General features: G+C 45.2%; 1 protein-coding gene across 1 annotated transcript in view; it reads left to right on the top strand.

The window, feature by feature from the left end:
* LONRF2 (LON peptidase N-terminal domain and ring finger 2) overlaps nucleotides 1–12905 on the top strand; it is a 36605-nt gene extending 23700 nt beyond the window's left edge. Inside the window, 7 exon segments of the mRNA XM_032652274.1 lie at nucleotides 237–336; nucleotides 589–703; nucleotides 1681–1802; nucleotides 3185–3343; nucleotides 7406–7568; nucleotides 8977–9126; nucleotides 11593–12905. Coding sequence (XP_032508165.1) covers nucleotides 237–336; nucleotides 589–703; nucleotides 1681–1802; nucleotides 3185–3343; nucleotides 7406–7568; nucleotides 8977–9126; nucleotides 11593–11787 — 1004 coding nt within the window. The 3' untranslated portion in view covers nucleotides 11788–12905.
* The last annotated feature ends 2138 nt before the right edge of the window (nucleotides 12906–15043 follow it).

The raw sequence follows: 15043 nt of genomic DNA, 5'->3' as shown, positions 1-15043 counted from the left end.
AGGTTATATGCAAATACCACACCATTTTACGTAAGGGACTGCAGCGTCAGGGGTCTTGGTATCTGTGGGGATCCTGGAGCCAGTCCCCACGGGGATGCAGAGGGACAGCTGTACTGCTAATCCCATCCAGCGTGGTTTGTTACATTGGTGTAACATACTTTATCCAGAGGAAATACAGTTATCACATGCTCTTACCCAGATGTGCAGGTGTTAATTATAGCATTTAGCTTTTTCAGAGGCTGATTCCTCACCCCAAAGGAACGTGAGCTCTAACGTAGGAGAAAGTGCAGAGCTCCTGATAGATGTGGCTGATTTTGAGTGTGCCCTTCGCATGAGGTAGGATGACACAGAGTCTATGCAACTGGGAAGAATTCAGCCTTTCTGAATTTTGTATCCCAAACATAACGGGCTTTTTATTGTTAGAGAAATTACGTATATCTCAATAACAATTGATTTATTTTCTAAAAATAAGATTAAGGAACTTACAAATGGAAAATGGATATAAGTGATTTCTAGAATTCTTACAAAAAGGTTATTTGAAAACGTCTTCTGGACATTTCTTGCTGAAAACCCAGATGTCTTCTCCAGGTTGCTCTTTGAGCCTGTCACTACGCCCTGTGGACACACGTTTTGCCTAAAATGCCTCGAGCGCTGCCTGGACCATGCCCCACATTGTCCTTTGTGCAAAGAAAAACTCTCAGAAGTAAGTCTTTCTTGGGAACTGACAATTCCTAGCACTTTTTTATTCGGTCTCAACCTATTTCCCCTTCACATCCAGCTTTAATTCCTCAGGCCCTCAATGCCCTTTCCCAGTCCAGGTCAAGTCAACTCTTTGCCTTTTGTGTGCGTCTGTATAAGTAGCATGGCAGTGCCAGAGTAAACCCACAAAATAGGGAAGATTAAATTTCACTTTAAATTCATAATCTTAAATCTGAGACCCAAAACCTTATTAGTCATTCTTTTTTTTTTTCTTTTTTTATAAATTTACTTATTCATTTATTTGTTTTTGGCTGCATTGGGTCTTTGTTGCCGAGCACAGGCTTTCTCTAGTTGTGGCGAGCGGGGGCTACCCTTCGTTGTGGTGCATGGGCTTCTCATTGCGGTGGCATCTCTTGTTGTGGAGCACGGGCTCTAGGCACACGGGCTTCAGTAGTTGTGATGCACGGGCTTAGCTGCTCCGCGGCATGTGGGATCTTCCCGGACCAGGGCTCGAACCCGTATTGGCAGGCGGATTCTTAGCCATTGCGCCGCCAGGGAAGTCCTTATTAGTCATCCTTACTGTGCTTCTCTGGTAGCCTCAGCTTTTCACTCTCCAGGTGGTTCTTTCATCTCTCTTCTCTCTCACCACCTGCTACTCTCCCTCCCTGACATTATGATACTCATGGAAAGGGTATACACCAGCAAGATGGGAATTGCCTCTTCCTTGCTCCAAGGGAACCCTTTCTTTGCTTCTCTCATGGAGTGGGGGGCGTCCGGGGACTTCCCCTCCCCCGCCCCTCCCCTCCTCCCCCCTTCTCTCCCTCTCAGGGCCGACCCCCCTGCTGTCACCTCAGTCCCTTTTGTCTTCTGAGACGACTCCCCTCCCCCCACCTCCTTGTTGACCCTTGACTAGGAAGAGAGCTCTTTGTCCTTAAGAATTAATTACCATGTGGTATTATTTAACTTTTTCTTTTGTTCCAGTTGTTGGCAAGCAGAAATTTTCATATAACTACTCTGGCTGAAGAATTAATATTTCGATATTTGTCAGACGAACTGTCTGACAGAAAGAGAATTTATGATGAAGAAATGACGGAGCTTTCAAAGTAAGTCTCCGTGCTCCAGGTACTTGGTGTTGAGTTCAGGCTAAAGAAGAAAATCCTTGTTAATCTCACGACTTTATCGCATTTTTTTCCCCCTGCTTTTGGCAGAGAAATTAGCCTCCAAAAAAATTAATTGCAAAGAGTTTATGTGAATTTAATTGAAAAAGTTTGTAAGAAATATTTCAAAAGTGTGTTTTGACAATATTATATGGTTGCTTTTTGTATCTAAATAAGCAATGCTGAATTTTTCAGAATTGAAAAGGCACAGGACATAGAAGGGGAAAAGGGATTACCACTGAAAATAGGCTTGACAGTTATTTTTTCTCTTTTAAAGTGATTAAAATGTTGTGTTGTAGTGACCCGTAACTATTGAGACCTTATCATTCTTCTACTCTTTTTTTATTTAGAACTCATTACCTTTGACGGCTTTCATCAGAATTTTTTTCTTATTTACTTTTCTTGAGATATAGTTGACATCTCACATTGTATTAGTTTCAGGTGTACAACATAATGAGTTGATATTTGTGTATATTGTGAAATGATCACCACAGTAAGTCTAGTTAACATGTCTCCGGACATAGTTACAAAAATTTTTTTCTTGTGATGAGGGCTTTTGAAGATCTACTCCCTTAGCAACTTTTTTTATTTTTATTTTTTTGCGGTACGCAGGCCTCTCACCGTTGTGGCCTCTCCCATTGTGGAGCACAGGCTCCGGACGCGCAGGCTCAGCGGCCATGGCTCACGGGCCCAGCCACTCCGCGGCATGTGGGATCTTCCCGGACCGGGGCACGAACCCGCGTCCCCTGCATCAGCAGGCGGACTCTCAGCCACTGCGCCACCAGGGAAGCCCTTAGCAACTTTTAAATACACAGCACAGTGTTGTTAACGATAGTCACCACGCTGCACCTTACATCCCTAGGGCTTATTTATTTCGTGACTGGAACCTTGTGCTGTTTGACCCCCTTCACTCATTTCACCTGCCCCCTCCTCTGGTAACCCTGTCTGTTCTCTGCATCTATGAGCTGGGTTTTGTTTATTTTTAGATTCCACATATAAATGAGCCCCTAGGGTGGTATTTGTCTTTCTCTGTCTGACTTATTTCACGTAGTACAGTGTCCTCAAGGTCATCAGAATGTTTTTATAGTGATCGTAAGCGTGGTCTCCTCAGATTAAATGAGAGGGCTTGGCAGGGAACGTGGCTCAGCTGAGAACTTTCTCAAGCTGTGGCCCTTGGCTTTCTTTTCCCACCTAAGCCTGAGGCAAACCTGAGGGGTTTGTAAGTGAGAGAGCTGAGGTTGGCTAGCTTCTGCTGTTTCACAGTGACTCTCACTCCCTTCTGTTTCTAACAGCTCCACCTCTAAGTTCACATTTCCCTCGCCCCGCAGTCTGACCAGGGATGTGCCCATCTTCGTGTGTGCCGTGGCCTTCCCCACTGTGTCCTGTCCGCTCCACGTCTTTGAGCCCCGCTATCGGCTTATGGTAAGAAGATGAGTGGAAACTGGCACCAAACGGTTTGGCATGTGTTTATCTGCGGAGCACGCAGGGTAAGAATTACCAGTGTTCAAAGAAAGGGTTCTAATTATATGTATCATTTGTCATTTTTCTTGAAGCACGGCTTAAGGTGATGTTGAAAACCTCTAGTGTCTCCTGTTACATAACAAAGTGTAAGTTCAGGGCCATCCGTGATGTGGTCCCACCCTTCGTTTCTAGCCTCATCTCCTACCCCTTCCTCTGGAACGTCTTACCTACTAGTCCATTGCCACATTATTCGCCTGCCTCTACAAAAAGTTCATGTTTTCATGCCTCCATGCTTCCCTCTGTCTGTAATTCTCTTCTAGCTCACCATTATACAAACAAATCTGGTCCAACTCTTTAGGTCTAAAAAAATTGTTACATCCTCCATGAAACCTTTATCCACACAGCCAGAAAACTTTCAGTCTTATAAAAACCCATGGTGCTTGGTTTTTTTTGTTTTTTTTAAATTAATATTTTGGCTGTGTTGCGTCTTCGTTTCTGTGTGAGGGCTTTCTCTAGTTGTGGCAAGCAGGGGCTACTCTTCATCACGGTGCGCAGGCCTCTGACTGTCGCGGCCTCTCTTGTTGCGGAGCACAGGCTCCAGACATGCAGGCTCAGTAGTTGTGGCTCACGGGCCTAGTTGCTCCGTGGCATGTGGGATCCTCCCAGACCAGGGCTCGAACCCGTGTTGCCTGCATTAGCAGGCAGATTCTCAACCACTGCGCCACCAGGGAAGCCCTGCTTGGTTTTCTATCTCTTTTTGTTTTGCATCATTTTTCTAGGGAAGATGTTCCGAATCAGCAGGCAGCTCCCCTCCAAAGACTGCTCTGGAGACCCCCGGTCCTGCCCATGTCCTGGCTTCCTGATCCTCTAGGGCTTTGTCGTTACTGCATGGTCCCGATGAGGACATTACATCCAAGTTCTAGCTGGTGGAAGAGGCCCTGGTGCTTGTAGGGGATCCTGGAGAAAAGGGGCCCATATCAGTCACTGCTGCTCACACCTCCAGCAGAGGAGGCTGGGAAATGTAGTCCATCCAGTTGCCCAGGAGTTAGGGGAGAATGGATGTTTAGGGCTATCTGCTAGTTTCCACCGTATATACCTAGGAACATATCTTTCTAAAGATGTATGTAGAACATTTATGGAGAAAGTTCTACAACTTTATTGAAAGATATTCAAGAATGGACAGAGATACTGTGTTCATGGGTACATAGACTCAGTGTCATAGAGAGATGTTCTTTTTTTTTTTTCATCTTTATTGGAGTATAATTGCTTTACAATGGTGTGTTAGTTTTTGCTTTATAACAAAGTGAATCAGTTATACATATACATATGTTCCCATATCTCTTCCCTCTTGCGTCTCCCTCCCTCCCACCCTTCCTATCCCACCCCTCTAGGTGGTCACAAAGCACCGAGCTGATCTCCCTGTGCTATGCGGCTGCTTCCCACTAGCTATCTGTTTTACGTTTGGTAGTGTATATATGTCCATGCCACTCTCTCACTTTGTTACAGCTTACCCTTCCCCCTCCCCATATCCTCAAGTCCATTCTCTAGTAGGTCTGTGTCTTTATTGCTGTCTTACCCCTAGGTTCTTCATGACTTTTTTTTTCTTAATTCCATATATATGTGTTAGCATACGGTATTTGTCTTTCTCTTTCTGACGTACTTCACTCTGTATGACAGACTCTAGGTCTATCCACCTCACTACAAATAATTCAATTTCGTTTCTTTTTATGGCTGAGAGATGTTCTTTTTACCCCAGTTGGTCTATAAATCCAAAGTAGATCTGGTCAGCAACACAAGAGGGTTTTTCGTGGAATTGCTCAAGCTGATTTTAGAATCATTATGTTAAAGACCAAGACCATGGTAGTTTTGAAAAACCAGCTGAGAAAGAGGGGAGAACATCCCTGCAATAAAATTACAAGTCCAAGTAAGTAGACCATTGAAACAGACTGTAGACATAAGCATATCCACTCATATTTGGACTCCAAATTTATATGTAATTTTGTGAGAAAAGGCAAAACTCCACAATAAAAGGTACTCAGACAATTAGTGGGTAGTCCAAATGGGAAAAAAAAAATCTTTTTTCTCTGCCTTATACTATACACAAAAAGTAACACATTTACATTCCCAATGTGAGATGTGAAAAACGAAATATTAAAACATTTAAGAGAATATTGGGGACTGTCTTTACAATTGGCAACAGGGAGAGATTCTTTTCTTACACAAGATGCCGAGAGCATTAGCGCAGAGAAAGAGATGAATACATCTGAAGTGTTAACATTTGATTCATCGCAATCAGCATAAGCAAAGTGAAAAAGCAGTTTCAGAAGTTCCACTTCCACTGGGAATATGGAACATCCAGAAAAGACTTACTACAGATAAGCTACTGAACCGAGGAGAGACAGGTCCTCCAGGGAGAGAGCAGACAGGAGCCCTGGCTCACCCATGGCCAAGCCCAGGAGAGGGGGAGAATTCAGCTGATTTTTTGGACAAATTTCTAATGGCCTCATGTGGGCAAACATGAGAGCCTCGATCCCCTGGATGCTGCAGAGTTGGCAGCCAAGTTCCTGGCCACAGACCGGGTGAGATGTTTATCGCAGGAACAGGTTTTGTGGCTGAGACCGACTTTGGAGGAGCTGACGTGTGAGCTGGGGCACCGAGGCCTCGTTTGAAGGGGCTCTTCAGGCGGCTCCATGCGCACTGCAGCTGTGGGTAAGACAGACCCTTAGGAAGCAGGGCGCTTTATTGGCGATCCAGGCAGAGGTGTCATAACTGTGCAGGTGTGTAACTTGGGAGTCCTCCCTCAGCATTGGTTCGCAGGTGTGTAGTGCAGTTGTTGGGTTCAGATCTCGGCTCTGAATCTTCCTGTGGCCCTAGATCAGTTTAATTTTTCTGAGCCTCCATGTTTCTGTGAGGCTTGCATGAATACGTATGATAAATTGCTCTGTGTAATGCTTGACATGTCGTAGGCACGATCGATACCATCAGGACGGGGGGGACAGTGGGAACCGTGACTGTGGGTAGGGTCACACGGGAGAGCTTTGGAGTGAGGATACAGTGTCCCGGGCAGCCCCAGTGTGTTGGGGACACGTGGAGGATGCCTGTGGTGAAGGGAGGGACCGGTCAGGGAGGGCGAGAGTGCTGGGTCAGTGACAGGTCAGCTGGGGCGTGCCAGCGTCACGTGTGACTCCACTGGGCTCGTGTTGGTAGAACGGCGGGGTCTTGAGGTGTGATGGGGAGACAGGGAGATGAAGACAGTGCTTTTTTTAAAAAAAGTTATTTATTTATTTATTTTTGGCTGCGTTGGGTCTTCGTTGCTGTGCGCGGACTTTCTCTAGTTGCAGAGAGCGGGGCCCGCTCTTGGTTGCAGTGCGTGGGCTTCTCATTGCGGTGGCTTCTCCTGTGGCGTGTGGGCTCTAGGCACACGGGCTTCAGTAGTTGTGGTACGTGGGCTCAGTAGTTGTGGCACACGGGCTTCAGTAGTTGTGGCACACGGGCTTCAGTAGTTGTGGCATGTGGGCTCAGTAGTTGTGGCTCACGGGCTCTAGAGCACAGGCTTAGTAGTTGTGGCGCATGGGCTTAGTTGCTCCACGGCATGTGGGATCTTCCCGGACCAGGGCCTGAACCCGTGCTCCCTGCATTGGCAGGCGGATTCTCAGCTACTGCGCCACCAGAGAAGCCCCGAAGACGGTGCTTGTAGATGCCTTTCTGCGGCAGTTTGTTGGGGAGGGAAACAGCATGGGGGAGGGGAGCAGAGTCTGAGAGGCGGGGGGTGGGGACAGTGCCCTAGTGCCCCGGCCAAGGGGGCTGTGGGGCCACATTTCAGGTCCACCTGTCCCCACCCCACTGGTTAGAAGGGCTGAGGCACAAGTACCCCGTCCCCGCCGGCCCTTCTCTTGCCATGTCACACATCAGTGTGTTTCTCATCGGCTGCTGGTCTCTTGGAGGAAATAACCTTGCTGCTCTGGCAGGGAGATGCTCTTTGTTTCGTTTGGTTTTTTATTCCTTTAAAACCCAGGATTGCATCTGGGGAGAACTGAAGACCCTCCTGCATTTTTAGTCTGGGTTGTTTCTTCCGCCTGTCCCGCCAGAATCTCAGAGTACGGCTGCATGCTGGAGATCAAGGACGTCAGGACGTTCCCCGACGGCAGCTCTGTCGTGGATGCCGTTGGGATTAGCCGCTTCTGGGTTTTGAGCCACCGTCACAGAGATGGCTACAACACGGCAGACATTGAGTATCTGGAAGATGAAAAGGTGTGTAGTCACACCCACGGTGCCAGCTCTGTCCCCTTGCCAGCTGCTGTTTCTGGTCATCTGTGGGCACCGGGCCTTGTGGGGCAGAGGGCAGAGTGCAGCGAGGTGAGCTCTGAGGTCTTGGGCCCAGGGAGCTGAGTGTGAAGAAGACCGAGTGCGGTGGCTCTCAGGGTCCCTCTTCTATGCTGATAACAAATCTGATGAGAGGGTTTATTGACTATCATTGTGGATGATGACTTTTGGGGGTGTATGTATATATTTTAAAATGGCAGCTTAAATAGCTACCACATGAAATAATTTTAGTTTTTTTTAAAAGAAAACTCTCCACTACATATGAATATTTGATTTGTATTATATAAATCAAATTGAGAATGGTCATGTGTGTTATAATCTGATTCCTCAGTTTACCTCAATTTTCATAAATGCTGTTGTTTTATAATCAGGAAGGACCTTAGTGCTTTATTCCCATTTTACAGATGGGAAAATTCTCTCCTAAAGCGGCTGAGCAACTGGCTGAAGCTTCCACACAAGAGGCGGTGATGAAGCCAGAACAAACCTGGGTCCCCTGGTCCTCAGCCCGGAGCTGTTCCTGCTCACCTGTTCCTAGGTGTCCCTACCTAGGACTGAGCCTTGCTGGGCAGTGAGAGGGGCCCCGGGCAGCAGGGCACATCCGTCTGAAGCCTAAAGGCCTCCCCCGGCATCAGGCTCAGGCCGTGAATGCACTGTTGCTGTAACATGTCTATTGGAATATAATGTGGTGACATGGAATATAATTTTTAAAATGTTATAACTCTTTGACTTGGTAATTCTGCTGCTGAGAAACTATCCTGAGGAAATGACAGCCCCTTCTCTCACACACACGCAAAGCCACTTTTGCGGACTTATATTACTTGTATTATTTTAAAGTGTATCTTACGTGAATGGTTGAGTAAATTATGACACACCTCCAATATAGGATTGCATGTACTCATTAAAAATGATTCATGGGACTTCCCTGGTGGTCCAGTGGGTAAGAATGCAAGCTCCCAATGCAGGGGGCTTGGGTTCAATCCCTGGTCGGGGAACTAGATCCCGCACGCACGCAGCAACTAAGACCTGGTGCAGCCTAAATAAATAAATAAATATTTAAAAAAAAAAAAAAAGATTCATGATAACATCGGGTCCGTGCTCATATTAAGAGAAACATCTGGATGTTACAGATGGACAGACAGACAGGGTAGGTAGAGCTCCACTGTGTAAAAAAAGTGAAGATTTCTGTGTTGAGCACATATCTTGTTTATAAAACACTGATGAATACTGAAGCGTTAGATGCCAGGAATCCGCTCAGCAGACGTGGCCGCAGTCACTGTGTGATGGACACGCGTGTGATAATGAACTGTTGAAAAGGTTGTCTCTTCTCCTTGGTCAGGTGGAAGGTGCAGAGTATGAAGAACTCACCGCCCTGCATGATTCAGTTTATCAGCAGTCTGTGTCCTGGTTTGCTTCACTTCAGGATCACATGAAAGAACAGATTTTAAGCCATTTTGGGTTAATGCCTGACAGAGAACCTGAGCCTCAGGTATACTGTCCTTTCTTCTTTTATCATGCTGTTATGTCCTGCCGTAATGTGCTAAGACACATTATGCTGGGGAAAACTTGGCAGTACCTGCTATGCTGTTTACTCCGTTATGGTCGCTTATGAACCAGTTCATTTATCAGCAGCCCAAAGAAGCCCCTGGTATAGTAGCATGCGCCTTTTGGAGCAAAGCAATAAATGCTTTCTGATTAATACTACATGAAGGTAATTTCTTTTCTCTCAGAAATCAGTTTATTCTGATCGGCTGTCAGCTTTTGTACTTTCTCCCACAAACATAGGAAGATTTAGTAGTAATTTTAGTATATTGGCAGGAACACTTTATGTTTTGCATGTAAGATCGCCCTGCACCCAATGAACAGGCGTTGGATAAATGAAGAGAAAATCCCCAACTCTCATTAAATCGGAAACTTTCCTAGCCCTCGACCCCATCATCGTGGGCTTTCTCCCTGCTCCCAGGACTGCTCTCAGTGACACTGGTTCTTTAAGTGATGAATGGGTTTCAGGTCTGTGAAGCATTTGTAAGTGCAGATGACTCCACTTCTCCGCATCTGGGTGGCACAGGTGCGGATGGTGTGCGCTTGTGACTGAGAGCGTGTAGTTCGTCCTACTGTACCCTCTCACCTGTCCTGGAGAAAGGTGGGCAGCGCCAGGTCTCAGCAGGTTTACGGTCAGATGAAATGTCTTTTGTATCTTTTCCATCCATTTTTATGTTCTTTTTCTGTCTCTTGGGGGCTTCTCTCTTTTACCCCCACTTGAGTTCTGTCTTTTCCAAACCCAAGACAGTGCTTTCAGCCTCAGCTCACCTCCGAGTCCTTTCTCACCCTCCACTCTGTTATAACCCCTCCTCCTCTGTTCTGTAGCCTGGATTCAGAAAGCAAGGTGATTAGACTAACTTGATTGAGGTATGAATCATTCTTTTTTCTAGGAGTTTTTGCTTACTAACCCCAATTAATCTCTAATTGTAACACATTGCATGATGGGAGTGGCTTAAAAACAACAGAAATTTATTATTGTACAGTTCTGGAGGTCAGAAATCCGACACAGGTCTCACCAGGCTGTGACCAAGGTGATGGCAAGACTTTATTCCTTCCTGGAGGCTCTAAAGGAGAATCCATTTCCTGGCCTTTTCTGGCCTCGAAAGGCTTGCGGTGTTCCTTGCCTCTCACCCGTTTGTCCGTCTTCCAGGCCGGCAGCTTGCACCTCTGACCCCTCTTCCATAGACTCATCTGCACCTGATCACAGCCCAGAACAGCTCCCTGCTGGAAAGACCCTTGCGATGAGGCTGAGCCCACCGAGGTGGGGGAGATCCAGCATAAGCTCTCCATCTGCAGGTCCCTGACTCACATCCGCAGTGTCCCTTCTGCCGTGTAAGCTGCCATAGCCACGGGCTTCAGGAACTGGGGGGAGACCATTAGTCTTCCTACCACAGAGGATTTTAGGTTCTTTGTGGGAGATATTTTTATGCCAAGGCCCTTCCCATTAATCATGCTACTCAGTCTCTCCCCACTCGGTGAGATGAGGAGGGAGAGGGAGGGTGTGAATCCCACAGAAGGTTGTTTTGTCCAACACTTGGGCCTTCTTCCCTTGGAGAGGAGACGGGTGCCTTCCGCACAGTGACGTGGGCTGCCCTGTGTACTTTGGCCTCTGTGTTACTCCTGATCTCTCACCCTGAGCTCTGGTGAGTCTAGAGCCACCCTCCCTGGTTCGCAGTTTGGATTCTGAAGTCAAGACATTAGGAGCAGGGCGCCTTGGATGCCTTGGTTCCAGTACCAGGACTATTGAGAACAACTTTGTGATCAGCTTTTGCTTAGAGCTCATTCCAGAAGTGCCTGCTTGGTTATGTGAAATAAAGGCTCTCAGGTCGCTTACTAGTTCATATATATGTACATGTATAATTAATAGTAACTATTAATAATATATAATTGATAGTAATTTCTTATATATATATTTAACAATAACTCATATATACAGATGTTTCATATAGAGGTACATTTGTCCCTGACTGTATTATAAGGTTTATCTTACTGTAACCCTCAAACTTGCACACCTACTGTGTGCTTTATAAACATTGTGCTGTATATAACATTTAAAACTTAAAGAACAGCAACAGAACATTGGACAGTCGAGGTAAAAACTATAGTCTCCTTTTCTGGTTGGTCATATGTTCTGAACTAGAGCTTTGAGAGAACGAGGGTGACTAGTCCATAGCGTCTCCCTGTGCAAGCTGCTTCTCTTGACACATTCTTCCTTTTGTGAGTTTCCTCACATTTCAGTGTGTGACGTGGCCGTAAGCTTTGTGTTTTGAGGGCTGAATGAATTGCGTGGTAGACCTCAAAGAGAAGACGGCATTTAATTCTTGTTCACGTGTCTGTGGGTAAACAAAAGACCATTTCGGGGGAACAGGCTTGTATCGTAGGTGCTAATTTTGTGCTTCCCTTTGTTTTGCAGAGTAACCTTAGTGGTCCTGCCTGGTCCTGGGGGATCCTGGCAGTGCTGCCGTTGGAGCGGAAGGCTCAGCTGGCCATACTCAGCATGATCTCGCCGAAGGAGCGTCTGCTCGCCATTCGGCGAATATTAGCCATCATCACGCGTAAGATGGATAGTCGGCAAGAGCTGGTTAACAGCCGGGAGAGAAATAATTGATTTTCTCTCTCAGGGTTTCTGGAAGCCCTTGTGTTTTTATGAGGAGTTCCAGGCACGGACGAGTAACATCCATCCATCGTGCTTTGTAAAATGCTTGTTGATAGGGTTACAGATTGGAACACTTAGCAAACCTTGGCCCCCTACTCAAAAGTTGGAAGTCTGTGCCTGGTGGCATCTGACTCTGTACAAGGTTAGCCTGAAATTTGAATGGATCCCACGGTTGGAAAACAACCTAAGAAAATCTCTCTGAACCAGATGCTTTCAGTGTGTAGTTCACTCACAACAGGGGATGACCCAGGTGATTGACAAGTGGTTTAGCTTTTGCAAGAAAGAAGACTCCCTTCCCAGTGAAGTGTTCCCATCATGCTTTGGAGGGAAATCACATTTTTATCTGGAAGCATATTTCTCAGAGCACAGGCTAACCAAAAACGCGCTTAGGTTTTGTGTGTCACTGTGAAGTTGTCTGTGAAGGAATCACACAGTTGTCTAGCGGCAGGGCTGAAGTTAGTCCTTACCCGAGGAGTAGTACAGAGCCGGTTAGAACTGTGTTTTATGTCCTGCCGTAGTTCTGATGTTGTAAATTGCATGTTTTAATGGATATCAAAATATAAGAAGGGTACCTTGGATATAGAAAAATCTGAAAGCAGTATAGTTGATTTGAGGGTATGTACTTAAACACACAAACACACACACACACACACACACACACACAACAAAGAATGAATAAAGGAAGCTGAAACTGTACATGCATTGGGATGTTCAGAATACAACCAAAGGAGTGCAAAGAACCCCTTGAAAACAATGCTGTCTCATTAATTCAGTGGATGTGAAGCATGTAGGAAATGTCATCTTTCTACTCAGATTGCCGTTAGAAACTAGGCCCATCAGTAAATTTGAGTTCACCATCCATCCACTAATATATGAAGACATTAAAAAGCTGCTATGAAATGGGTATCTGTCTATTCCAGGAAAACACATCAGGACAGTATACAAGGAGAAGGAGGCAGGTATGGGATGTAAACAGGTAGCAAGTTTTTCTCCAGCCCCAACCTGAAAATTATATTTGTTTTCTTTTTTAGTAAGTTTTACAATGATCAGACCAGATGTTATCTATTAAAAAGCAGTGGTGGGGCTTCCCCGGTGGCGCAGTGGTTGAGAGTCCGCGTGCCGATGCAGGGGACACGGGTTCGTGCCCCGGTCCGGGAAGATCCCACATGCCGCGGAGCGGCTGGGCCCATAAGCCATGGCCACTGAACCTGCGCATCCGGAGCCTGTGCTCCGCAATGGGAGAGGCCACAACAGTGAGAGGCCCGCGTACCGCAAAAAAAAAAAAAAAAAAAGCAGTGGTATAAATCCCAACCTCTAGTGCATATTGGTGATGTTAATTGGAATAACCATGTGAACCTGAGATACCGAATCGTTCTCGCTGGCCTGACAGCTGGTGCGTTTAGTTGGCTTCTTGGTCTGTGAGGTGGATGTTCTTAACGAAGAGATGGTGAGAACCAGACTAGAGAATAAATCACAGCTTTAAGTTTTGCTTTACTTATTCAAGGTATGTGATGTTTTAGGTTTTTTAAATATATTTAATGATACTGAATGTTGGTTTATCAATCCATCAAGCATTTTAATAGAAAGACTTTATAATTGTATTTGTTTTTACATTGTAGGAGTTTTCAGTAGCTAAAACTCAGTTTCATCATGGGAATGCGCAAACACTATTCTTGTGTAACTTAGAGTCATATAGAGAAAATTTGAATGTATTTCCCAGTACCTCTCATATTGTGAATCTCAAATCTCATTATGGTATAAAGGCAGTTTGGCCAGGTGACTTCTAAAATATTTTATTAATTCATGCATTGACAATAGTATTCATTACATCCTAACCTGATCATCTAAAAGGAAGCACAACTGCGTCTAGTGTGCCAGAGACCTTTGTTAGAAATGGTTAGTGACAGTGGGTATGCATTGACCATGCTTGGTCTTTCTCTTTTGGAAAAATCTTTTTCTACCTTAAAACCGTACAATTGCTGTTTCCATGTGAGGGTGTCCAAGTAACCACAGTGTGATCGTAATTTCTCCGGGAGCCTTCCTGAAATTAAGTGTCTGTGCTCACAGTGTTAGGGCTTCCCCATAACAACTGGATGCTATTGCTTTCTAACCTCACTCTTTAAACATCATAACTTGCATAGTTCTCGAATCATTAAGTTATCTCTTCCTGATGCCGTCTGCCCCTTTCTGAGTCATCTCCTCATCCTGAATATTCTCTCATGGAAGCGTGTTCAACAGTGATGATGCAGACTAGAGCAGCAAAAGTTTTTATTGTTTTTGTTTTCTGACAGCAGAGGGAATGGGCTGTGATCCCCTCATGCTCTGTCCAGCATCACACGTCCGCATCGTGCAAAACAGGAGAGGTTGGTGCTTCCTGAGCATTTAGCTTACATTGTTTATCATGAAGTCAAATGAAGGAAACAATACCCCAAGTCATATTAGGAAGGAAGCTTCCTTTTAGAAAGTTAAAAAAAAAAAAAAAGAATCCCAACTCCAGTTTGCTGTAAATCTAGCTAAAGGAGAACAGTCCCCTTTCTCCTCCCCCTTCCTACCTTTTTTCTGTGATAGAGATGTCATTTCTAAGGATTTCTCAGGAAATAATGTCATCTCTCGGTCAAAGTCAGAGCATTCCAGTTTAATTTTACTGAAAGTGTTCTGACCCTAATGCTCTAGTTACATCAGAATAAAAACAGAATCTATTTAGAGTAATAACAGTGTGGGGAGTAGTTTTTCTCCTTTAAATTTAGCTCTGGGAGTACAGTATACACTCTGTTAGGTATTTTTCCATTCACTCTCCTGAGTGGCTTGACTCCTAATTCCATCCCTGCCTGTGTCTTTGAAACGCAGCTGACATCCTGACAGGCAGTATTTTGAAAGCCCGGGAGATTTGGGGGGTATCTTGTTCCCTGTGTGTCCCTGTCTTCTGTATTGAAAGGATATTTTTGGAAGTTCCAAATTAGAAATTAAAAATTTTCAGGTTTATCCACGCAACCACCATAAGTTCTAACCAATTCACGTGCCACATTTTGGAGTGTGATCTCATTTTTATAACCAAAAAAATGTCTTTTCTCAAACTGCTCCTCCCACCCAAACCAAGAAACCCCGAATGTTTAATAATTTATATCTCAACTCTTAACATACGTCAGGTCTTAACCACGGGACTTTCGAATCATCAAGGAACAAATTTATAGATGGTAAAATTGCTGTG

This window comes from Phocoena sinus, chromosome 13, assembly GCF_008692025.1.
Source record: "Phocoena sinus isolate mPhoSin1 chromosome 13, mPhoSin1.pri, whole genome shotgun sequence".
NCBI classification, from domain to species: domain Eukaryota; kingdom Metazoa; phylum Chordata; class Mammalia; order Artiodactyla; family Phocoenidae; genus Phocoena; species Phocoena sinus.
This window is presented reverse-complemented; position numbering and strand designations above follow the sequence as displayed.